This window comes from Colletes gigas, unplaced genomic scaffold (assembly GCF_013123115.1).
Source record: "Colletes gigas isolate AHSC1104 unplaced genomic scaffold, ASM1312311v1 Colletes_gigas_Sc00018, whole genome shotgun sequence".
Taxonomy (NCBI): domain Eukaryota; kingdom Metazoa; phylum Arthropoda; class Insecta; order Hymenoptera; family Colletidae; genus Colletes; species Colletes gigas.
In genome coordinates, this window is record NW_025106647.1 from 3,347,975 (window position 1) to 3,374,902 (window position 26,928).

Here is a 26,928-nt window from a genome sequence, read left to right on the forward strand (position 1 = left end):
TCATTTAAATTTTATAATACGTGCGTAATAGGAAAATTAGTTTTGGACAGCCTTGGAAAGCTTCAGTCAAATTTATTTGAAGCGATCTTTTGCATTTCTCTGCCAATACAAATGCAAAATGTTTTTACAATACATTAAATAGGATACAATTATAGTCACTTTTTGTCCATTTAATTTTGTTTTTTTAATAAAAAACAATATACCTAATTATAAATATTTTTCAGTAAATTCTGTTTTTAAATTTTGCATTGCCGATAGCGTGTAAAAGTGGTGTTTAACAAAAAAGATGAAGACTATGACTAATCAGAAAACAGTTACACTAAATTTCGTAATTAAACTTCTTATAAGATTCTTGTAAAATTGAACATAAATGAAGTTTGGAGATATACATATATCAACTATATCAATTGATATAATACTTCAGTTTTTGTGGTATGAAAACCATGTGGATTAATGTGATATAATAGCATGAACGAGAATATGCCCTACTCAGAAGATTAACTTCTTCCGATTTTTCTAAGAAATTTTCAGAATAATAGCAACAATAACAATGTACTAAGTATTCTTCTTATTAACATGGAAATATTGAATAAAGTTAGTAATCATATTAAAAATTAAAATATTTTCCAAGCTGAGAACGTAAATTACAACTTTAGAATCTGTAAAATTTTTACACTCCGTACGATATGAAATTAAGGTTGCAATTGTAAAATAATTGGATTGATATTAATTTTGTTACGTTATGTCACTTTATGACAACTTTTTGGTGCTATTAAGTTTAAATGTGTTACCAACAGTTTTTTTGTACCTAAGCTTATACACAACAGCTTTCAAACTGTAAACTAGATAACAAACACGATCAAACGTGCTCAATTTTGTTACACGAATTTAATTTACAATGGTAAATATTTGTCTTATTTGACTGCGTCGCATTCATATTTATCATATTTTCATGTGATTAAGTAAATATCTCGTACAATGCACCTTGTATGTACGTATGTACCATAAGGTATATGAGTGCAACATATTGTCTAATATTCAATTTCTCTATGCAACAAAATATGACCTATAGAAAATATATGTAAATTACAATAATCATACAAAAGCTGTAACATGGAAACGTCAATTTCAATGCCAATGCAGAATCATTGTTATCAACACAATTTACATGTACATGTTTATACTGAGTCACATGTTCGTACAACATACTTTGCAAATTAATTCTAACTTGAAAAGAATTGATATTATTCTTTAAGTAGATTCAACTTATCAGAGGTTAAGGGATAAAGACAGGAGACTATTTGCTTGCTATACTTAGTATAAATCATATATGCATTAATAGTACCGATGAATTCATATATCTATATACAAACAAATAAAGACCTAACAGGAGCAAGAATCCTTTCCTCCCTGTTGTTCATTAGATACCCCTTGAAGATTGGTACGACCTAGTTGACTGGGGTTATGTTGAACTCCAGATTCTGCTGCATTTAGATCCAAACTGCATACAAAGAAATTGTTATATTAATATTGTTCATAAAACAACTAGAATCAACACTACTAAATTTATTTACTAAAAGTTTATTCTACTTACCGTCCATCTTGTATACTTTGGAATATTTTTTTCGCTGTTTCCAAAAAGGCCTCTTCAACATTATGTCCACTGATAAAGAAAATAGTAAATTTTGCGTTTTATTGCAACAATACAATATGATTAAATAATTTATGAAGAATGCATTCTAAAAGTCTACAGTAGATACGTTAGTTCTTATAAATTAATTTCATTATTTGTTAGTTTTGATACATTACATGAAATATAGGTGCATTATTTAATTAAATTAATACAATCTTTAGTAACATCGGTAATTCAATACTGAACCTAATATTTTTTTATAACATGTAAGAAGTATATACAGGGTGATTGGCCACCCCTGGAAAAAATTTTAATGGAAGATTCCAGAGGCCAAAATAAGACCAAAATCAATTTAAAGTTCCGCCCGTACTGAATTTTTTTCTCGAAAATGCGCAGGATTTCTCGAGGGTATGTCTATTCACCAAAAATGACTGTAATCGACCCCCGCAATCGAAAATTATTTTTCCAGAACGATTTGAAATTTTTTTCTTTCGTCGAAAAATGTAAACACCTACTCCCCGTTGATTTTTCTTAAAAATTCGTTTTTCATTTTTAATAAATTTGGTTGGCACTGTACAGAAAAGTTGTTTAATACTTTTTGTAGATATCCATGAACTCTAGTTCCCCCCAAAATTTCAATGAAATGTATTCACTATTGTAGGAGTTATGGATGTTTGAAAATTGGACCATTTTTATGGGGGTTTTCTCATTTTGCAGAGTCAAGGAATAACTTTTCGAATATTTTTGGAATTTCCACATATTCTTCGCCAAGAAATAACTTACGTTTTTGCACTAGCTTCTATAAACATGAGACCATTTTCATCAGCAAATTGTTTGGCTTCTTCATAGGTAACATCCCGCTGACCCTCTAAATCACTTTTGTTACCAATTAAAAATATAACCTGCAAATTGAACATGTAAAGTTGTTTGTTATCTACAAAATGTAAATTTATCGTTCATAGAATGTAAGAAATACATCATTCAACGTTTGTGCATCAATCTAGTTACACTTTACAGACGTAAATACCATTATGAAAAATATCATATTTTGCATACAGTGCTTGGATTTGTTAAATTCCTTGTATCTGTAAGCCAGCTGCTAAGATGATTATAAGTTGAACGACGAGTAATGTCATAGACCATTAACGCTCCCGCTGCACCTCGGTAATATGATCTACAGCATTTATATACACATATAATAATGTTTTATAGTGCACCTTACGTTACATATTATAATCACTATTACAAAATCAATCTCTAATTGGCTGCTAATAAATATAAAAAATAGGAAAATCGATTTTATTTCATACAAAACTGCATTTCCTCTTCACATAGTCGTATTACATAATTATCACCCAAATTCAGGCACTTGAACATGATTCAAACATCTTTTACTTAACCTGCTTGTATAAAGCTTTTCAGGAAGCTGTATGGTATGATAGTATGACAAGGGTCTAAATCTGGATGATGACTATTTTTAAGTTTTATTAGCAGTTAATTCGAGGCTCATTTTGAAATAAGCTTCATACGTGTAAGTAATAAAAGGACGTATTCGCACCTAGTAACTGCTCGAAAACGTTCTTGCCCTGCTGTGTCCCATATCTGTAACTTTATTTTCTGTCCTGCTACTTCAATGATTCTTGTCCCAAACTCAACACCAATAGTATGCGGACAGTCTGCCATAACTAAAACGTAGAATAAATGCCCACTTTATTTATTGTTAGAAACTTATACACTGCAATAGAAAATTAATAGTAATTAATTTAAAAAAGCTTTATCTCAAAATATTAATAAAAAAATGTTACTTTACATAAGTTAACATTATATAAAACTGTTACCAGCAGAATTAAATAGATGTATGACAAATATTTATACCTATAAATCTAATTTGTTTAAAAGGATTATGTTCAATGTATGGCAAATATTTATACCTATAAATCTGATTTGTTTAAAAGGATTATTTTTAATCGATTGTATATATTTTATTCACAATCGTTATAATCTTCAGATATCTTTAATAAATATTAAATATAAAATATGCAAATAAAAATTCTAAAACTAAATTCTTTTTCTAAATTATGTAATATGTCGACTTACATTTCTTTTCTGTAAACTGATGCAATAAACATGATTTTCCTACTCCCATATCTCCTATAATAATATACTTAAAGATATAAGAGTAATTATAAGGACCAGTTGACATTTTGCACCTGTAAATAAATAATTCATAAAATGCTGAATATTATTATAAATTAAATTCTATATTCTAATATATCATATGCATAGGTATATTTAAATTTTTATTTACAAAGGAATTATAAATATAACATATGAAATAAGATATATACATACACATTTAAATGTATGTTTCCAATATAAAAATGTTAAATTGGTATGTATGTGATACAAAATTATTGCAAATAATATTTTTTTCATGCATACATTAACTTATTCTGTTATAGATTTATATAATATTAGAGCATAGTACAATGTATAATATTGCAATATAAAAATTGTTTGAATAATGGTTATATTATTATAACAAGGTAAGTCAAATCTCAAATCACAGCATAGATTTCTAGTATACAAATTCGATTATGAACACTAAGACTTCAATAAACAGTTTAGAATCCAATACATAAAAATCATTACAATGTTACATGCACTAAACAACATTATGTTAACAATGGTCCATTTCTACAGTACATTTACACGAACAATTACGTTTTATAAAAGCATATACCATACTACACAATAAAATAAAACATAAAAATATCCATTTAAAGATGTATTTCTCAACAAAACATTAACGATTAAGTAATATTAGCTTAAATGATAATCACTTTATTGTCACCAGAAAATAATAGCTAGGAATTAGGATGTAAAAAGATATGAAAACGTTTTTTCTTAAATTCACAAATACAAGTATTCAGAACTCAATTTACTAATGACAACTGTTCGATAAAAAAAAAGTTCTGATGTCAACAATGCTGCCTCTACTCACCGTTTTACAGCTCACTATCGTGAAACGTTTTCTCACAAACTGAATTACGAGGTCCTCTGCAAATTGTTGTTGCTACATAAACAATAGGCTCTTGTACCGAATGTACAAGTAACAACCGTAATAAAGTAAATGTATTACATACAGTCTTTATATCACGCGCAATATGGCAGGTCACTGTCGCTAATAACGATGGCGGCGAATAAACGTCAAACCACCTGTCACTGATTTTTTAGTTATTCTACTTATATCTTACATTCATACATTAAGAATTTAATCTGAATGTAACGATTCAGCTTCTACAGTGATTGAACATGAAGAAATCAATCGCAAACGTAATGTTTTTTATTGGACAATTTTGTAAGACCATAGAAAGATGGACAAAGATAGGTACCTACCATTTAACCATAATGGCGGTAATTCTGTACATATATATACATACGTAAATGGTGGTCAAATATTTTAGTACACTTACTTCACTAATATTTATGACTCCATCCGTTTTAATAAAGTATTATTATATCAATTATACTATTCAATACTATTCAATTTAAATTCATGATAATTATGTGATGTCCTGTTGTATTATTATAGTGCATAACTTTACGAAATATATTATTTTTGTTTAAATATTGATAATTACTTTAAGACAGTTATAAAAAGTAACTTTATTTTCGAATAAACGCATTTAACATTAATAAAATTGCTACAATATTAATATCTTGTTACTCGAATTTTTGCTACTATTTTGCTATTATAGCTTAGAACGACGTAACATTGAATTGACCAATCTCAAACACCGTTCAATGATAATGTCATATAATTCACTAAAATTTCTTTTTCTTTTTTTTTCAATCATGTTTTCTAAACAGGATTACATATTAAACTAAAGTGTACAACAATTGGAAAGATTACTCTGTAGAATAACCATCATATATGTTCGAAATAAGCATATACGATACGTGAATCTAGTAACTTAGCAGATGTAGTGCTAGCTGGTTGTCACTAGTGGTTCATTCTCGAAGATGGCAGCCTTCAAATTGCCTCAAATGCTTCCTATACTTAGATACCCTGCTATCTTTGTGGCAAACCTTGGGTATTAAAACGGTACTCTATACAGATGAATTTCGTGCAAACAAAAGATCTATTTAATACTTTTAATGTTGCGTAGATCTCATACACTCCACTTTGAATTCACCATTCACGTCATTTGATATTTTCATTATTAGATGCAACATTGTTATAAAATATTTTATAAAATCATGTAGTGATGTCTAAATATCATGTACAATACAATCATCACACCGTGAGATGTATACACTCCAACGTGTGATAGCGACCAATTTTTTTGCTCTTTTATGGAAAAATAATTTAATAAAAAGCATGTACGCAACACAAAATCATTATTTTAGCTTAGTATAAAATTTTAATTCAACAGATTATATTTATAGACGTAATTGTTTGTAACTTTATATTCGTATGTATTTTAATGTTAATTAAATGAAATAACAAAATATAAAATAACTATGTTATTATGAATTATAATATGAATTTCATTTAAATGAAACTATTTTGATATTGTTTCTTTTTAATAAAATATACGTTAACATTATTGCACATAATTACGTTTCTTGAATAGTTTGTGGCTATAGGAGAATATTACAATTTCATACAAATGTGCCATAGGCATATTCAAATTCAGAAATTAAAAGAATTTACATGTGAATGCTTTAGTTACTATAGGCAGTTACTTGCTTTGTCTATAATAAAGTAATTATACTGAAAAATTACGTAATATGTTAGAGTTAAATAGATTATAGATATGAAAAGGATGTTTGACACTGAAATAAATGCTGACGATTGTCAGTCCATGCTTTTCTGTGACGTCATACACACTTGCTCGTCCTTACTCGCCGATATTCGCAGATAGTCGTGCCCAGCCCTGGTTTAGGATTTACGCAGTTTCGTAACTTTTATGTGGATGGTATATTGTATATCAGTGTTACCACATAGCAGACCGGTGCTCAGAGGAAACTGCCCCACTACTTACACACACAATGCATAACCACGTGTACGTGAACTCTGGTGCTTCGGACAGCTTCGGAGACTGGAGAAAGAAGATGAATGTGCGTCTTTCCTTCTCACTCTTAAAACAGCTGAATTCTGATTTGCGTCAACCGGTACAAGATTTCGAGTCTCGACTTGTCAGGCATTTTTATTTTCCGACCTATGTGTACCTACAAGTTTTTAAATAATTGTATAAATGTAATTTTGTTTAAAATAATTGACGATTTGTAAATTCAATTATAATTCCATAAACGGGCTATATAAATAGACTTTACATATTACTGACATTCGTGGACCAAACTGACTGTCATACCGACCTAAAAATTGAGAGGTGATTTTAGCGTCCTCTTCTCATGGATGGCGGTCAGTTACGAAACTATTCACTGAATTAATGTTGAAAACAGCCTGTAGTCGTGTGTAAACATATATGAGTTGCGAAGTACGAATTATTCGCGTTTCTTTGTCTAGTTGAAGTTGCATATAATTTGCATTAATTGTATAATTTCATTTAAAATTGTGAACGATGAGAACTTTTCGCATTTGCTTTCCAGATCCTAATTTTGAAGATCAAGCCTCGATGTATCATATGGTTTATAACTAATTTGTGTAATGTAAAAGTATCTTGGCATTAAAACCATAAGACAGCACAATGTGTAAATAAGTTTTGATCAAAACTTCTGTCGATATCGCATCAGAAGCAAAATTCGTAAATTTGCTGACGTTACTGACATTGATGATCGGGTTAAATATGATTCTCGGTCATTGTCCTTAAATAGACAGTGCACTGCAATACTATTGATTTTTTATGTGATCAGTATTTCGATTCGTTAGAACACAACCTTGTACTGAATCGGTGGTGTAAACGATACCTAAGTAATCATTAAACTATTGTTTATAAAAGATATATCTATTCCAAAACGTGTAATTTAGATACGGTGAGTGCTACGAAATGGGAGTGTCGACAGATCCGCAATATTTTTGTTACAAATACAGAAGTTCTTCGATCGATAATCGAATAGAAATGTTCGTCGTTTCGCGTACGCACTCTATACGTAAGAAATGCGACTTTGTGAATCATAATTACGTGTAATCGAAGTGAATAATATTAACATGTCTGAAGGCATTTCGCGAACTGGTCCATTTTTACCTCAAAATAACATGCATTGTATACTGTCGGAAAATAAAAATGCCTGAGAAGTCGGGGTTCGAAATCGTATACGGGTTGACGCAAATCGGGTTTCAGCTGTTTCAAGAGCGAGAAGGAAATATTCACATTTGCCTCCTTTCTCGAATCTCCGAAGCTGCGAAGCGTCGAAGCGTCGAAGCTCACACACATTGCGTTGGCTATGCATTAGTGTGTGTTAGTGGAGGGGCAGTTTCCTCTGGGCACCGGTCTGCCGTTTCAGTCGTCTAGTAACACTGTTGTACGTAGTACTTACACCTATTCTTTTGTGATTGAGATTCAGCTTTGAAATAGTTGCGTATAAAGTTTCTTGTAAATCAAGAATCCCCCACGGTATTTGATGTAATAGTATATTTTTAATAATCGGTGTTAAAATATAATAAAGTTTTTGGTTAAAAATTGTATCAAGGAATTGGAATTCCCTACATGTTATCAGGTAAGTTAATACATAATTTAATTAAGGTTAATGACATTAATTAATTTTAAAACAAGATATCAATGAATAATATTTTTTATCTATACAAGAATTAAATGATTTTGTTAAACTTTTCGCTATGTTTTATAATTGCTTAGGGATTTATAAGTTAGAGGTATAAACATTGAACATTTGTGATATTTATTGGGAATGAAATGCAATTAAAATTGCTTTGTATTAATAAAAAAACTATAGTGTATGATTTTATATGCGTGTATGTGGTATAATTGTTCTCTTTGTAATAGTAGATCTGCATAGAAAATAGAACTTCTTTGATAGCCAGTATTAAGTGCTTTAATGTTTAAGATTTTCAATAAACTTCTGTATACTTTTCTTTTGCCAACTTTTTTTAAAGTATCAATATGATTTCAAAAATTCGTAAAATATAAAAAAATGTTACATTATGGTTTAGTCATTTGCTTTAATGTTATATTAATATTTTTGTATATATTTAAAGTGTAATCTATTTGAATTATACTTATAGATATAAATAAACATTAAATACATGTCAGTGTATTTATACGTACTATAATGTAGTATTATGTTTAATATAAGCAGAATTAAATCTGTAAGCATAAATATACCCCAAATATGTATATAATTAAATTTGTTTTAGACCATTATTACAGATGCCATACATTTTGGTACGTGGTAATCTTGCATCATATGGTCATACAATTCCATGGAGGGTTTTAGTATCGGGTCTTAAAGGTATAGTTTTTTAGAAGTTTGTGCTTTCTCCATTATTTATTTCTGTTTTATTAACATAATAGTGGCTTAAATAATTTTATACAATGTGCAGCATGTTGCACTAATTCAAATGACTTATTATTAAATGTTTAATATGAATTTATATACATATTTATGCAGTATTATTTTTATATCATTTCAATGTAATAGTAAATAATTTATTATAGCCAGATTTATTCTTTAGGTACAATGTGTAACCATACTTTCTGTTATAATTACTTAGTATACCTTGTATAACTGAATTAAAAAATATAGTTATTTGAGAGTAAGAGAAGTTAAATAAATAATGAAAAATATAACACAAAAATGATTTATTGTTATTCATATTATTTACAATTTATAATTTGATAAATAATTAACAAATTATGTTCTTAATTATATCATACAAAGTATTTGGAGATAAAAGTCTTCAGATAATTTTACATATAATTATAAGTAATAGAACTTGAAAATATAGCACAGAAATTTATAATATACAAATTGTATTGATTCTTTTAAATTGGGAATTTCTTTTGTTTTAAATTGATTGATTCAATAAATTATAATTGTATATATTGTTTAAATAAATTATAGTATTACATATGTATTATCTGTAGTTTATAGTTTTTTGTTATATAATACATTATTAACATTTTGGTGGCATCAAAAATAGCATTCATCGTATTGGACACAAAATGAAATCGAATATATTTTACATTCAAGACATTGAAACATTTTATAATTTTGGTTATTATATTGGTTTTTGTACTGGTTAAAATGAAATGTTGAAATTGAATAACTTTAATCAATTGTATTATAGCAACAGATATAGCGCAACTGACTCGTTTTGCTTCTGGGGGATACTGTGATGACTTGACAATAGTATACTTGCAACATCCTTGCGTAATATTAACTGCTTTAGAAGTTCTTGGTTATAAAGTTGTTGCATCCTCAAGTACCAGTATTAAACAAGACTATAATGAATACATGTGGACTATGAGAAAAGATTTTGCTGAACCTGAACCTGTTATTAAGGCAGGTATAATGTAGATACTATCGGTCATTATTGTTTTCATTTTATGATAAAAAACATTATACATTGAATAAACAATATTTGATTCTTGTTAAAAAAAATTCTTAGATTTATTATTTGTATTTTATACTTGAAAATTGTGAATTTCATAAATTCGTAAAACAACAATATGCTATGATATTTAAATTCTAAACAAGGGGAAAGAGTGTTATTAAATGTATGTGTAAAAAATGAAACATTACAATACTTTTTTTTTATATTTACCTAAAGCAAAATGATACTGATTTTATTGAAAAATTTGTACGAATGATTCTTTTATCAACTTGTTTATACGTTTACATACCTTCCTGTAGTTTTCTACTTATAGGACGTTGATTAGATTATAACTTTGATATTTCATGTGAAACAAGTATTTTTTATAACTTCGAGCAGATTGTTTAGTTAAACTACCATTGAGTTATAATTTATAAATCATTTTAATATATCTTATAAAATATAATAAACCGTAGCAAAGTTCTTAAATGTTCATTATTTTTATATTTTTCTCATTGAAATGCCAACAAATACGTGTGTGTTTTACGTAGGTTATGTGCGTTGTATTAGTTGGCGTTTCAATTCGATATCAGATATGATATTAGATGCTTTGTAATAATTAACGATTATTTTATCTATTAGTGAAGCACATCATTCGTTCAACGTGATATTCCTATAAAACTTGCTTTAGTAAAAAGAATAATACAGATATAAGCTCAGCCAATCAGAATTGGCAAACAAAACAGAATGATTCTGGATCTATTGTACCTGGTAATTTGAAAAGAATTTAAATTGTAAACTTATTTTTGTTCTTAGATAATAGTTAAATCAAATTAGATTATACATCTAAGGTGATATAATTTTTAAGCATTTGAACATTTCATACAAGTTAGAAAGAAATTATCCAAGAAAAATATTGCAATGATTAACGTCTTACGTGCAAACATATGACTGTTTGCAGAGTAAAATATGTCAAAATCAGTTATTAGAAAAACATGCCTTAAAAAGACCTGTAGAATTAGAATGAGTATGTGAAAAACATAAAGTTCAGATTGAAGTACATCGAGCATATGAAATTTGTATGATGCAACTTAAAGAAGAAGAATAAAGACAACTGATCGAACAAAGTAGAACAAGGACAGTTTCACACATAGTATAACCATTTGTAAATAACGATTTTTATCTACTGATAATGAACAATACTCTTACATCTCTGAAGGACAGAAACATATTCTTTAAAAAGAAAAAACAATATCTAATTCTAAGAAAATGAGCAAATAGATGATTACAGAATGTATAAAAATATATTGTCTACTTTGTCTTGAATGAGTTACTTTCTATGTATATAAAAAAAGTGCCTTTATCTACAATTTTTTATTGAAAGTTTCTATATAAGAACTGGAAAATAATGTTTAATTGTATTGAAACATGTGAGTGAAAGGAGAATGTTCTAATGGCCGTACACATGCAATAAAGTTTGCTGTTTTTATAGTGTAAGATTACATTTATTTTTATATTTGTCTAGTGGATTTCTGATGTTGACTTTAAGTAATTAATTTAGGTAAAAAATGTTCTAATTAACAGTTTACTAAGTATTTATTTCTGTGATTTAGCACACTCCCATGCAAGCAACATACATACAGAATAACATCTTTCCTCATGTATAATCTATAAATATGTAAATTTCTATAATTAATTCTAATTCTTTTATTTATATAAATACGATAGCTCTTTAAATTTGAAAATCAAAATGTTTTAAAATTGTTCCAAAATAATTTTTGCTAGTAATATTAACTAATTGTTTTCACAAGAATAACAAAATTATTTAATACATATAATGTATTGGACGTTACGAAATTAGTTCACATTTTCTGCGACAATGTTGAAAATGTAATGTTTTTCTTTCAACAGTAAAAGACAACGACAACGACGAAAAGTGTAACAACCGTTTTAGTTCGAAAATGTCGCAATCAGGGAATGCCGTAACCGGAAAATTAGCCAATACAATGAATGACGAGAATTATTATTACGTTGGCGTAAAAGCCTCTCCTTTTGCGACTGATTGTGTCGTCTTCGGTTTAAATTCAGACGAAATTTTAGCCCTCTCCAAGCGCTTTCCAAACTCTGGCACAGATGTGGTTAACGGCGTTATGATCAAAGGTTAACATCGATAATTTTTTATATACATATTTTTTATAAGATTAACGTAATTTAATTACTAAATGTTTTTCTGCACATAAGTTAAATTAATATGAATTATTTAATGTGTTACTTATAGTGTGACTTAAGAAATTTTGTATATTGTCATTAAATGAAGGTGTTATTCAGTAGAGTTTAATTATCATGTGATAGTATCATATTCACAAATGATATGATATTTTGATATGATATGATAAATTGAGTTATTAACAGAAATAACAGCTGTACATTTATAAAATTATATTTATTATTTATAATTCTTTGTTTGTCACATTTATTATGTTCGTTATATCGTTTAAGATTATTTCGAGAATGGAAAATCGCATGTTGCAAATATTAAGTATTGAGAATATAACACATTCTGTATAATTATATATTTCTTGTATCCAAGTATCTGATCGAAATTTAGCATAGTGGTATCGTGTTTGTGAAAAGAAATAAAGGACTCTTAATTTATAAAGCAAAATTGATTTCAGGTCCACCTTTTTGCATCATTAACGCCCTGGCAGAGTTAGGGTATCGAGTTATCTGTAGTACGGGAGAGGCCGAGATACTCTGGACGCTGCAAAGGGAACTATAAAATTAACAATTGTTCTCGGGATTAATATTTGACAGTCAGATGCGCATTTTCATATTTAAAGTATGCAATTGCGATTGTTCATTTCGAACGAAGTATTAAATTATTTTACGATATACCAAAAATGCATACATAGAACACACGGATATATAATGAGTGTGTTCCTTTTCGTTACCAAGTTTCAATCGATACTTTCTAACTTCCTTTAGGGATATGTGCCTTTTATTGGACGAATTTATATAAATAGATGTACAAGAATAATTTTTACCAATTTTTCGTAAATTCGTAAAAACATAATTAACAATATACTGTAGTTATTTTGTATTGTTTTATACTACTACTACAATAATCATGTCCATTTTTTGTGATTTTAATACTAATTAAAAAAGAATGTGTTAGATTGTTTCCAATTTAAATAGCTATTAATAACAAAAATTGGGTCAATGATAGACTGTGCGGGTACAATTTACAAAATTTTCTACATATTCTCAGATTAAAATATTTTGTTACAGCTGTTAATTTATCCGATATGTAAAATTGCCTGAAAAGCAATTATTGACCGGGTATAGGTATAGATATGCGCGTAAAATTATAAAATGTTACATACACAACAAAAATAATAATTTTCAGCTTTGTTCAATTTTTTTTTCATTTATGCAGAATCAAGGTTTGCAAACATTTTGTGCAATATATTAATCTGTATGTCTTCTGCTGAAATAATTTTAAAGTATTTTATATGCAGATGTTTTTTGTGATCAAATTGTATTCTTTCCTATTATTCGTTTTCAAGTATGTATATGTTATATTATTATATTGATATAAAATATGCGGAATCAAAAGCTACTGTTAACCTTATGCAATATGATGAAAGAATTTGTATTGTGAATAGCATTTATTAAATTAATGTATAGAACAATAAGGCAGTATTTGTTAACGCAATATTACGCTTGTCGATGTGAAACAAACTGTAGTGATTAATTAAAGTGTCTTTATTATAAAATAACGAAAACATAATACTATTACTTGCAATTCCGCCCACGTAGAAATCGTTTTTGTCGACAGTTTGTCATAAATTTAATTTTCAACAAATTATGTCACAAATTCTTTTACTGCGAAAAAATTTTCGGTGTTATATACCTGATATTTTAAGTTGATCTACTTCAAAGATATGTTCTACATTTCATCGCAATTCTTTGAACCGTTTTTCAGAGACTTTCGAACCGTTTAGTACTTATTTCCAATAAGTAAAGATGCGATGATAAATACGATTATAGGTAAAGTTATAATTTTATTTATATAGAAAGGCCGACTTCGTGTAATGGTGTTATTTTTATAGGTGATTTCAATATTCTTATAAATTGTAAAGTTGTAAACTACACTTTTTGCATATTGTCAATGAATTTTGGTTAACAAATATATGACATACTACAATTTAAGAATATTTTTCACAATTTGTTCGTGACTATTAAATATTTGTATGTTATTAATAAACAGTTTTTAGGTTAGTATTTTCAACTTTTTTCGGTGAAACACTAAACAGGTAAGATTTATTCAGATGTTCATAACTATGCATACAATAAAAATGGAGCACAATCATATTCATAATGATCATAATTTATGCTGCAGTTTATGTAGTGATCTCAATCTTATAGAAGTGTTCTCTTATAGATGTGGAGTTTGAACGTGATATATATGGTATGTAGGTAAATAATTACTCGTAATTAATATTAAATTTTTTAAATATATTAGTGATTATTTAAAACAATTATTTAATTTTCAGTATAATATAACGAATTGGGCCGTGTAAAAATATTGTTAAAGAAAGGTATTTTAAGCAGGGTCGAGGATTTTACCGGATATACAGCCTTACATTATGCGATTGGAAACGGATATTATGAAATATGCAAAATGTTGTTGGAAAACGATGCGTCAATGAATATACTGGCACCGTTCTGAACACGTTACTGCTCTGTATAAAGTCACCATACAAATTTACGTTAATATCATTAAACTTTTATTAAAATATCACTTGTGACGCGAAGTTTTCGTTTGCAAATTTTTGATACCATGTACGGATTTAACATTGCTGAGTGATAGTCAAGTATAGAACAGTTGGTGAAGAAAAACTGTCTTAGAATCCTACCATTTTTATCCACATAAATTAGGAATTTAAGACATGATCCTTGCATATATAAATTATGTTTTTGTTTCTCAATACAACAAATAAATGAAGGGAACACAAAATTCTACAATTTATTTTAAGAAAGTTTGTATGAAAATAAAGGTGTGCATGAATCCAAGAAACTCGAGGATATTAGACATAGTTAAAGAAGCTATTATTATGAATAAAACATGTAAATATATTTTTGTAATATTTATGTATAGAAACTACTAGCATTTCTATGAAAAATCAATATGTGAAGAAATATATTTAAGTTAATAAACATTTTAAAAGCTTATTGTGATGAATGATAGTAAAGATGTGTTTAATACTGTTGTTTGATTCTTTTCCTTCTTACTATGTTAATTACAATATGTTATTTAGAATGTACTATAAACAATCGGAATTTTGTTTTATCATGCTTACGAAAAATATTTAATTACACTTAACTGGTGATACTTTTATATTTTGTTATTTTGTCTTGGAATTTATTAAATGTTAGGGGAATTAAATACAAAAATGTTTTAATCATATTACAAAAATGAATACGATAACAATATGTGTAAACAAAAGTAATGTTTAAGTGCTAGTCGTTTTTATATAAGTTACAATTGCTTGCAAACTTTTAATAATTTTGATTAAATAATTTATTTCGTACTGACTTATTACACTTGCATGCGTATCATGTTACGATTTCTTGTTATTTTATAAACATTTGAAAGATAATTTTAAATTTTGAGAAAGGAACAGCATAAATTTCATTTATTTAAAAACAGAAGTTCGTTATCCATGACACAACCACTTTTATAATATAATTATGTACAACATACACTTTATAACAAGACGATATTTCTCTTCGTATAGAAAAATGTAAAAATTATTACTGGTAAGAAAAGAATGTACGCGTTCTTGATAAAGGAATAAATTTACAAATAAAGCTCATAGATGTGCGACGTCGTTTGTCTCGTTCCATGTGCTCATCGGAACGAAGAGGGTCGTGCACTTGATATTGAATCGTTCGTGTATAGTCGTTTGTTTCCGGAATGGTTCGGCAGTTGTCGTTAAAATTCGATACTATTCGATGAGTTGCGGTACGCGGAGCGCAGTACGGCCGCCGGAGCCCCCTTGCGATAAACGGTGCTGCCACCTAGCGGAATACCCTCCGTCTTCTGTACGACTGCAATCGTTGCATGGAGTCAGTCGTTTCACGAATACCGCGGCTGGTTTGCGCGAAGGCTCGCCGCCGCCTTTAGCCGTTGCGCGACGGATCGTCCGTCGTTTCGCGGTCCGAGGTTCGTCCGCGTGTCTTCGACCACCTTTCCCGCTTGGATTCCGTGCGATTATACTCGTTGATTTGAGTGACAATCGCGAGCGATGTAACCGTGCCCTGACGTCACACGGCTAATCAAGTGCACACACGAACGCAAACATAGGCGCGCGCGCGCCTGCCACTCATGTCTGTATACACGGATGGTCTACGTAGACTGCGCGCAGTATACTACGTGCGACACGTATAGGACCGTGCACACGGCCAAACTGATAGAGCTCGAAGAAGAGGGAAACAGCGTGATCGCGAAAGATAGAGGAGAAAGAACGGAAACGAAGTGATAAGAAAGAAAGAGAAATATACATATTATATGCACGTAACATATATGTTCTCTCGCATAGCGATCTTGGTGTTAGAGAAAAGGGGTGAGGCGTAAGACGTATACACGGAGGACATTTCACACTTGCACACGTCTGTACGCGCTTGTGAGCCTTTCGCTTTATAAAACATTACGCGCTCAGGTATTATAGAGAAAAAGACGAATCAGTGAGCCTCGACGTTTTTTCGTTTAAGATATATGACGATTGACTTTTCTCGAACGTCGTGTTTTTGTGTCCCGTGCTTACTAAGGATTTCGCGTTTTCAACACGTGCAAGACAAAGCTATGAAATAGGATAAAGAAGAAGAGGAAAGAGCGAGAGAGAAGTATCTACATCTCGTGGCGCCCCGTTGTGTTTTTCTACGGAAAGCTGTGCTCGGAACCTGCGTGAACTTTCAGAGTGGAAGAAAACGAAGCAAACGTGAAACCAGTGGGATTTCCTTGGCGATGTTAAATAATAAAATCATTACACATTTTGTGATATGATCAGTGAAATCGACGAAGGACCAAGCAAACCTTGAATGGACTAACTCCGATGGATGGACAAGTTTTATCCCAATCGAACCGGTCAGTGAATGTAATAATTTTTATGTTCGTCGTTCAACATTTTTCTCGTTACTGTTATGTGAACTTTTATTGGAAACAAGAAACACGTATGTGTGACATTGCTGCGGGTATACGTTGTTCATGCGATAATAAGAAAGTGGGGTCTCCGCGTTCCGTTTTTATTAACTTGTCGGACGGTCCACTGCTTTGAGAGTCAAGTTCGTCGCGCTTCGCTGTACGCGCCGTGTCTGGCGCGCGCATACTTCCTCGCGCTTTCAGTTGCGCTCCGCGACAAGCTTTCTATTCGAAGTGAGATGAAACATTTCCTCTCTATGTTATCGAGAATCGTTGGTAAGGGTAACTTGGAATTACGCGGCAGTTACGTCGTTTCTTCAGTGAAACTTTCAACGAATCTGTTTCGTTTAAACGTGCTTTAAAGTTTTTTAAGCTTCCAAGACTCGTCACCCTTGCATTGCGAATATTATCAAAAACAGTACGATCAGTTATTTATTTATGTATATGAGTAATTGCTAAATTCTATATTTCGACCATCGTTTTGCTTTAATTATTGAATAAATTTATGAAACATTTAACACTTGAAAATAATAGAAACGAATGATAAATGGATATTCCGTAACGTATCGTTTTGACGTTATTTGGTTTAATGTTTCGACGCATTTCGATTTATGGTTGAAGGAAACAGGGTTCGTAATCTCTATTGATATGTTTTACCACAAGCAGGGATAAAACAGTTTTATCGCGCGGGTATTTCGTTTCTACTCCTTTGCGAATACATTTTCTCGCGTTTATCTTGAGCTGTCAGTCCGGCTGACGAGTCTTCGAATTCCACGGGGAAGCAGTGTCCGTGGGTAGAGTACTTAAGCGTCGTCGACAATATCGATCAACTTTTCCTAAACGTGCCTCGGTCTACATATGTTTGGAAGCAGAATGGGGTGTGGACATGCGCGTATACAGAGCATTGTATTAGTAGTGCGTCAAGTGCGACGCCATGTGATGCGCGAGATTACGATACAGCAATAAACGGTCTAAGATTCGATAAATATTCCTTATTTTCGAGAGATTTCAAATTAATACTAATAAATATATAATCCGTTTACTATCTGGAACGGTATAAATAGGTGACGATAATTTCATGAAACGGAACATTGGACTGTTTGATATTGAACTTGGTCACACCTATACGTCGAAGAATCGATGAAAATATATAATGTTATATTTTTGACACGTTCGTTACATTTGTATTCTTTACGACTGTGGTGTCGCAATGTTCGAATAACAGAAAAACGTTGAATTAATAAAAACCGAGTAGTATTATTTTTTCACGGGCACCAAATTTACAAATTGTAATTTTATTATGTCGGTTTCACTTCCTACATTAATCGTTATAATTGTATAAAAATTAATAATTTTTTATTAATTTAAATAAAATTTATCTATTTATTAAATTAGTAAAAATTATTTACATTTTATTAAAAATTCAATAATCTTTTATCAGTTTTTATACAATTATTATCACTGTACGAATATTGAAATATTGCATCGGAAATTAAAATTACCTTTTATTTATGAGAATCGTATAACATGTTCTTTTCATTTATTATACATTACTAATTAACGAATCGTATTGCATCACAAAAAATTACGTTTTTAAATAGTTATTTTTTAATTATCAGGATCTACAAGGTTACGAAGACCTCACCAAAACCCTACGCAACAGAAGCTCGTCGAAGCGGACGAAAGAAGCTCGTACGATTCAGCAAAACGATTCATAAAAGGAATAACAATTCTTCGACATTTGCAAGCAAGACATCTTTTCCTTGGTATCTTCAGAATTGCCTGACGCTGAATATTTATAAGAGACTCCACGTTTGGAAAGCGTGTAGAAAAACGATCGTTCCTGAACAGTGACAACGACGACTAATACACAAAAAAAACAAAACAAAACAGGAACGCTTAAGGTTTCTGTTCTTCGCCGGTAGATTACGCGTACGGTTCAAGAAAAAGGAGACACGAATATCTTATCTTGCACGCGAGTGAGTGAACGAGTGAGTGAGAAAGTAACGTCGAAAAGTGAACCCGATGTGTTCGACGACGTCGAGGAGGAAACGAAGGTGACGACGCTCAGTCGATAAGAAGAGTCGTCACACAAAGTGCCAAGAAGACAAGATTAAAGTGTATTTGGATATTTTCGTGACAGTGCTTTCGGGCGACAGTGACGCCTATATTGTCAAAGGGACCGAATGTCGGCGAACGAAGTGAAAAATTACGATAGGACGATGCGATTAAGAACGCATGTTCAGTCGGTGAGCGTTGCTCGTGGAAAGGAAACTATTCGTCTTCGTTGATCTTGTGTTTCGCGGTTCGATACGGAACGAACGTACGGGGAGAAGTAACGACAGTGGAACGAAATATTGTGCTTTGTTTCGTTTTATTTTACTTTTTTTTTTCTGTGTTTCGTTTTCCAGACTCGCGAATCGAGGTACTCGATTCTCGTAGGATCTGAATCGAAGTGTAAAAGAAATTGTCGCTCGTTCGAGAGCAAGGGGAAACAAGTTCCTGCGAATTGACGAATTTAGGAAGTGTCGGTGGTGATATCAGTGGTGCGTTTCGTTCATCGTCGGTGGTGGTATCCGCGCATTGTTAGTGGTGCGGGGGTGTGGTGAAGGGTAGTGGTGGTGGTGATAGATCGTGTAAAAAGAAAACGCTCGACTGTGACTCTTAACTCATTACCACGGATCTCCCCCGGCAATTTGACTCTGCAGCCATCCTCAATGAGAGGAGGCACATGTCCATTGCTGCCGCTGAAAATGCAGGGTATGTCCTCCTTTATTTTTTTATTTTCGCTTTTACTTTTTACTCGTTCAATGTTCCATCAAACGAAGGCTGACTCTCGTTTAACATATGGTATTGTTTATTCGTTTAGGCGACTTAATATTAGAATAACCAGTTTGTAATGCAGACCTAACTATACCATATTTAAGAACGTTTTATTTGTTATTAGAAATATAAAATTTCAAGTATCCATCAAAGTGGTGTAGGAAAAATAGAAATAGAATTTATGGAGTTGAGTAACAGAAAGTAATAGTTTTTCCGAAGACGATTGTCTATTCCTTGAAACAGGATGTAAAAGACTTTTCAAATATTTTTTTCTTTTTTCCTTCTAGCAAGATGATGCGTATATTTTGGTACGCGTTGCAAATTTTTCCTCGTCCGTCGAATTAAATTTTATACATTACATTGGGCGAACAGTGGTTGGTGTTGAATGTAGGTCACTCACAGAAGTATATATCGTAATGTTTCACTTGCGCCTACAATGATATCTGTGGGATTGGGTTGAGAGACAGGGCAAGAGGGTTCTTGAGGTCACAGAGGGTCCACATAGAAGCCGACCGTAGAATAAAAATGATATACATGCTTCTTACATGTGTCAGTTTAAATTAATGGACGGACTGAAGGGATTTAGTGCTCCGGATGGTCTGAGGTCTATGCGTCTTGATTCGTGCTTGGACATCTGGTAGATCGAGGAGCAATTTCAAGTAAAATTTTTATTGAGTGTCAAGTGTTTTGTTACGCAAAATAGAGGAAATATTACTTTGTGTGAAATAGGTATAATCATAAATATAGGTATGTACATTTAGTAAAAAATAATTCTAAATTTATTTGTTTTCTTTTTTGGTATCAATGGATAATAGTCGAAAGGAATATTTTTTATTTTTTTGACAGATTAGAGCAAAAATTACGTTTATTGATCTATTTAGACCATGTGAATTATTATTATTTCGATATAGTCAGACTTAACGAATTTCCAAATATTTCCTGATAAAAATGAGCCCAAACAGTGCTTTCTTTGAACCATTTTTATTTTTTTGAAAGTTTCTAAAAAATTGATCGAACAATGTGTAATTAAAAATCTTCCAAACGAGGTAGTGCTTAGACACATTTTGACCAAGAAGACACGTACGAAGATGTAATGGAAATTATATAAATTTTAGTTTTCATTAGTAGATGACTCATCTTGTAGGTAATCCGAGACTCCTCGCTGCTCTATTTCGCTCATTCTCTCTATATTCTGGTCCACTCTCTTCATCAAATGGTTTGTGCGAGGCTCGACCTCAATCCGAGATAAAAAAAGTCGATTCGTAGAACGAAAACAGCACTTTCCCCGGATAATGGACCTAATTTTGTTTCAGTTATCCGGAGATTACTGTACGTCGTATAAATCAGATAATCTCTATTATACAACTCGTTATAACAATGAATCGGCTATGTATATCACGTAATGCTCGATGAGTTGTGTAATACAGTTTTTATTATGTATTTCTCATAGGTTGTACAAATACTCACAGAAGAAATAAATTACATGTCCATGAGATAGCATATTCTAGAGATTGGTTTTGAATGACTTTTGACTATATTTAGAATGAATTTCGATGCTGCTGTTTTTATAATTATTCCTGATAATTAAAACAGGTTCTCTTCAAGAATATGTAGACAGTTAAATTGCATAGACTTTGCGAACAAGTATAATAGCTTGAATTTCATAGAATACAATATCGACATATTAAAAGATTGATCAGAGTAGCAATAAAGATAAATCATTGGTTCAAATTTAAATGGTAGGAATCGTTGAATAATCGCTGCAAAAACTGCACATTAATCACCTGTAATAATTTTGTCATGGTACTATCAAGTTAATGGGGGGCTTTCTTTTTTATGGTTTTAAAATCGCTAGCATACAATATTTATCCTCAGGGTATAATATTTTACCATAAAGAAACTTGTGCAAAGTGAATAAAAGTGACGCAAATCGAAAGAGAAAAAAAGGAGACGTTCTATTATTAGTGTTGTGCAGCTCGTATTATGTTGTCTTATCTTTTATGGTAGTTCGATTTTACGTAATCTAAATTCCGATAATCGTTTACTGAACTCTGTTGTTTATTTTTATGTTTGTTTTATGCTCGGACAACGTCTTCATGCATTCATTTATTTCTTAATCTTTTCTATGTATCGATACGTTCTTCGAATTCTCGTTCTAGTAAAATTATGTCAGTAAATTTTAATACGTGTTAAAATACTTGATTTAAAAAATAGCGATGCAATTACACATGTATTATTTATTATAACAAGCCAAGGTTTGTTACGTTTTAGATAAAAAAATAGTTTATATGTATAAACTATTTGATATATAGTGTTGTTTAATATCGTATTGTGTAAATAAGAAAATTGTTCAAGGAAACTGAGATATCAATTTAGTACGACGTTTCGACTTTTTATAGTATACAGGGTGTTCGGCCACCTCTGGGAAAAATTTTAATGGGAGATTCTAGAGGCCCAAGTAAGACGAAAATAAAGAATATCAATTTGTTGATCGAGGTTTCATTAAAAAGTTATTAACAATAAAATTCAGAAATTTCAAATCGTTTAAAAAAAAATATTTTCGATTGTGGGGGCCAATTACAATCATTTTTGGTCATTACACATACCCCCGAAATCCTACGCACTTTCGAGAAAAAAAATTCCTTACCGAAAATCTAATTAGGTGCCTAAATTTCTCAACGAAAAAAAAGAATTTCAAATCGTTCTGGAAACATTATTTTCGGTTGCGGGGGTCAATTACAATAATTTTTGGTGAACAGACATACCCCCGAATTCCTGCGCATTTTCGAGAAAAAAATTCAGTACGGGCGGAACTTTAAACGTTAATAACTTTCTAACGAAGCCTCCATCAACAAATTGGTATTCTTGATTTTCGTCTTATTTTGGCCTCTAGAATCCCCCATTAAATTTTCTCCCATTGCGTGGCCGAACACCCTGTATATGTATATAACCATTATATACATATATAATCTATTTTTTTATCTAAAACGTAACGAACCTTGACAAAATAATACATATGTAATTGCGTCGCTATTTTTTAAATCAAGTATTTTAACACGTATTAAAATTCACTGACATACTTTTATTAGAACGAGAATTCGAAGAATGCATCGATACATAGAAAAAATTAAGAAATAAATGAATGCATGAAAATGTTGTCCGAGCATAAAACAAACATAAAAATAATTAATATATATATAAATATTATTTATATTTGATATACATACATATATATATGATATAAGCATATTCTTCAAATAACTTCACGTCCTCATTCGCGTGTATAGAAATACACAATTATCTTCTCACGAGAAATGAGAGAAGAAGAAAGGAACAGCGCATCATCCGTCGTTATATTTGAGTTAAAAATTTTAAGAGCTCTCCCTTTGAAAGGTTGAATTGTGCCGACACCTGCTGCTCTCTCTTTTGCCGAAGGAAACCTTTTGCGCCCAGCTTCTTCCAGTTTCTACTCAACCTATCTCGATCCGCCTACCTGAGATGCCTTCTTCGCATCCCGAAAGCACCTTCCGCATACACATTTAGGTGTACGCTGCCTAAAAGTATCTCGTTGCTTGTCAGTTGTTCTTCGTAGCTCTATCAATATTAACACTTTCGCCAGCAGCCCACGATTTTCTAGATGCTCGTGTGGCGAGTAGACAAAATTACTGTAAATTTCTTTTTATTATGAAAGCCCATTGTAATCTTCGGAAGCTTGATATTTAATAACATTTTAAGCTGTTGTGGTATTTGAAATTTTTGTCGAAATTACTTTGAAAGATTGCGTAATAGTCAATTATTAATTAGCTAATTCGATATTACAAATTCTTTTATTTATAAAATCATCAAACTTGTACAACTCGATATGTTAAATATGTGTCATCCAAACGCTACAAAGAATTATTCTGACAAAATGTTTTTGATTTTACGAAACGAGGAAATAATTTTTTTTTCATAGAATCAGCATGTAAGCAAGTAACTGTATAAAACTAACGTTATTATTAAGATTCAACGGAACACAGCTATCGTTTAGTGTGAAAACGATAGTAGCATTTTTAGGCACTATTAGATAACTCGTTTGATAAGAAAGTTGCGTAATGATACATATTTCCTTGCTTTGTACTGTCGTTTCGTGCAACCGATACGCAGTACACGTACTTGCGTAACAGCCGATGGACTAATTCGAAACAGATGACACGAAACAGCGCGTTCTGACGTAACGTGACGTCGAATTTATTTCATTAGATTCTAGAAAGAATCGCGATTTTGGTACGTTCGCGTTCATATCGGGGACTCGCGACGAAAAAAAGCTTTCATCGTTTCCCCGTCGCGAAATTGCGATAACTCTGAATAACCCGTTCGATGAATAAGCACAAGTAACCTTTATTCCATTGAGTTTGCTGGGTATTCGTGTTCTTGCAAACAACTTCGTTCGAGATTTGTGCGCGACGCACATAGAAACGAATTTTTGCATCGTTAAAATGTGGAACAGGCTTCATAGGCTCGGTAGGAACGAAAATAGAATAAATAAAGCGGAGTAGTTATCGACTTGTTTCTTGCAGTGTTTACCGTTTCACGGTACCGGAATACGGTCCCTGAAAGATCTCGTAGTATTTTAAATTTGTGTATTAATTAACTGTCGAATCAATAAATTAAACATATATTGGTAGTTATATTTAGGAACGTTTCGAATCTTGGGTCCTCGTCGGCATAAAAATACATTTTACGTTTGCAAAATTTTGCAAATACAATGTTAATGTATACACCTGTGCATACACGTGTGCGTTATGTTTACCTCGACTTACGTCAGTTATTCTGGGACCGATTAGATGTCCTGGTTTTCAAAATCACTCTGTATATTGCAATATTTGAGATAAGCCGTTTTCTCGTTGGATAGTGATGCATTTAGGTAATACGGTTTTACGTGGCTCGTAATCCCCCCTCCAGAAGATATGTTTTATTAGCTCGTAAATAAGACCTTAGAGACTTTGCACGGCTACGTGGAACAGTACATTTGAAAATAACAGCCTCCGTAGCGAATTCCTTGACTCGCTTTCAGGCTCGCCGAACGAAGGATAAACGACACAGTCGGCTACCTCTCTCGCGTGTCTCCGACGTATCAATTCTCTGATATTAAACGAGATGCAATACGCGTATCGAAAAACAAGACGTATCCACAGGTCGTCGCCGAGGAAATTGTAGAGGCACGCGAAACATAAGATAGAACGCGGACGAGCGCGGCACGTCGTCCACCGGGGCGAGCCAATCGCGGTGAGAGTCGCGTGCGAGGCACATGTAGCGAAATAGAAACTTGGCTCGGCGCGGCGTGGGTGTGCGGACCCGTGCAACACGGCTATATAACTGATTCATCATCGGGCGACGACGGTGTATCCATCCATCGCGGGGCATTACCGCTCTACGTGGACGGGCCGAGTAATTAAATCTGCGCCGTCCATCAGCGCCGGGACTGCGGAGAGAATCAGAGCAGGGCTAGGACTATTTGAATATTTTAAAAGTTCGGGTGACCCTTGAACTAACGCAGAGGTCAGGAACGCCGGACAATTCGCGTCTAATTATTCACTGTAAAAACTAGATTACACAATAGCTTGCTAGGCGACACGGGGGACGAAAACTATTGCATTTACAATAACAGTTTTTATACGACCATGTCACGTTATCGAGTCACAGTTATTTTGCTGTGCTTAAACGAATAGCTAAAGTGGAAAGCGGAGAAAGTGTTAGAAACGTCCTAGACTCTCGGTTCTGTGATTTTTGACGACGAGATATTTTAAATAATATCAGTTTTTCGATCGGCTACGAATCGTTTCTTTTATTATAAAAAATCAAAGTCAGCTTTGTATTCTCAGGGGACACTTTATATTATTGACAGACCTAATCGGAGGAATATAAAGAATCGCGTCGTTGTTTCGTAGCCACGCGTGTCACGACCATCGTTCGTGCGTTTCTCGGGGTGTTGTAATTCTTGAGCGAACGGCGAAGGAACGCGGAAACGGCTAGTGCTTCGGTGTAGGAATCGATCGAGGTCACGATCGATAAGCTTAGATTCCTAGATACAAAGAAGTGATAGCGAGCAACCGAGAGACCTCGGAGGAAGTGCAAAAAGGTCGAGGAGAGAGAAAAAAGCAAGCGAAATTGGCTCGATGTCTGCCGAATAGCGAATAGCGTGAATCAAGTCACGTGGTTGTTGCCGAGCGTAACCGAGGTCCGAACCGAACCTGGCCGAGCTACGCCGAAGTACGCCAAACTGCACCGCGTCGCGTCGCGCCAGCTCGGGGATATAGATCCTCCGGTGCGCGATGCGACGTTGCCAAATTATTCCTGTGGAGCCGGCCGGCTTCTCGACCGACTAACAACTCGTTCGTTCGTTCGTTCGTTTGTTCGCCTGCTTGTGTATCCGATCCATCGACCATCCGTCCCCGTCTTTACGGGAAAAATAGTATTGCCTTGGCTTTCTTTCCTTGCCTGACTCACGCTCTGACCGCGTTTCCATTCGCGAAAATGGATCGCTTTAATTTTTGGTCGGACGCGTCGAATTATTTTTTTCTCTGGCAAGAAAACGGGACGAGATATATCCTCATCGTCTTGTTACGTTGATGATGTAATTCCTTTGTTTCGTTTCGATTCCAACGTTTCGACTTCGATCGTCCGAGACGCGGATTCTTATCGATGTATCGATTACCTCGAAAGAAAAGTTCGAGCGTCGTATAATACAAAAGTGTCTTTAAATAT

The 26,928-nt window shown here is 32.3% G+C and overlaps 3 protein-coding genes across 4 annotated transcripts in view; 2 read left to right on the forward strand and 1 right to left on the reverse strand.

The window, feature by feature from the left end:
* Positions 1–25: 25 nt before the first annotated feature.
* Positions 26–5,039, reverse strand: LOC122400472 (ras-related protein Rab-14). Of its 2 annotated transcripts, none has more exons than XM_043401963.1 (8): positions 4,780–5,039; positions 4,638–4,693; positions 3,731–3,843; positions 3,192–3,318; positions 2,690–2,807; positions 2,417–2,535; positions 1,595–1,663; positions 26–1,501 (listed from the first exon to the last, which is right to left on the reverse strand). In XM_043401963.1, the coding sequence occupies exons 3-8, from the start codon at positions 3,834–3,836 to the stop codon at positions 1,384–1,386; spliced, it is 657 nt and encodes a 218-aa protein (XP_043257898.1). In that variant the 5' UTR covers positions 3,837–3,843; positions 4,638–4,693; positions 4,780–5,039; the 3' UTR covers positions 26–1,383. The 2 variants fall into 2 exon arrangements, with proteins under 2 accessions (XP_043257898.1, XP_043257897.1); XM_043401962.1 differs by having other exon boundaries at positions 4,638–4,709.
* A 3,085-nt stretch (positions 5,040–8,124) lies between these two features.
* LOC122400473 lies at positions 8,125–13,960 on the forward strand. The gene is made up of 5 exons (XM_043401964.1): positions 8,125–8,320; positions 8,976–9,070; positions 9,909–10,127; positions 12,066–12,314; positions 12,830–13,960. The coding sequence occupies exons 2-5, from the start codon at positions 8,989–8,991 to the stop codon at positions 12,931–12,933; spliced, it is 654 nt and encodes a 217-aa protein (XP_043257899.1). The 5' UTR covers positions 8,125–8,320; positions 8,976–8,988; the 3' UTR covers positions 12,934–13,960.
* Positions 13,961–16,234: 2,274 nt separating this feature from the next.
* Positions 16,235–26,928, forward strand: part of LOC122400453 (nuclear receptor coactivator 2-like) — a 286,464-nt gene continuing 275,770 nt past the window's right edge. Inside the window, exons 1-2 of the mRNA XM_043401934.1 lie at positions 16,235–17,304; positions 18,978–20,118. Coding sequence (XP_043257869.1) covers positions 20,090–20,118 — 29 coding nt within the window. The 5' untranslated portion in view covers positions 16,235–17,304; positions 18,978–20,089. The remainder of the gene's footprint in view (positions 17,305–18,977; positions 20,119–26,928) is intronic.

Coding starts and splice junctions, on each gene's coding strand:
- LOC122400472 (XM_043401963.1), bottom strand. CDS start 3,836: ATGTCAACTGGTCCTTATAATTACTCTTATATCTTTAAGTATATTATT. Junction 2,808..3,191: donor CGTTTTCGAGCAGTTACTAG/GTGCGAATACGT, acceptor TAAATGCTGTAG/ATCATATTACCGAGGTGCAG. Junction 2,536..2,689: donor ATTTAACAAATCCAAGCACT/GTATGCAAAATA, acceptor TTCAATTTGCAG/GTTATATTTTTAATTGGTAA.
- LOC122400473 (XM_043401964.1), top strand. CDS start 8,989: ATGCCATACATTTTGGTACGTGGTAATCTTGCATCATATGGTCATACA. Junction 9,071..9,908: donor TTTAGTATCGGGTCTTAAAG/GTATAGTTTTTT, acceptor ATTGTATTATAG/CAACAGATATAGCGCAACTG. Junction 12,315..12,829: donor TAACGGCGTTATGATCAAAG/GTTAACATCGAT, acceptor AATTGATTTCAG/GTCCACCTTTTTGCATCATT.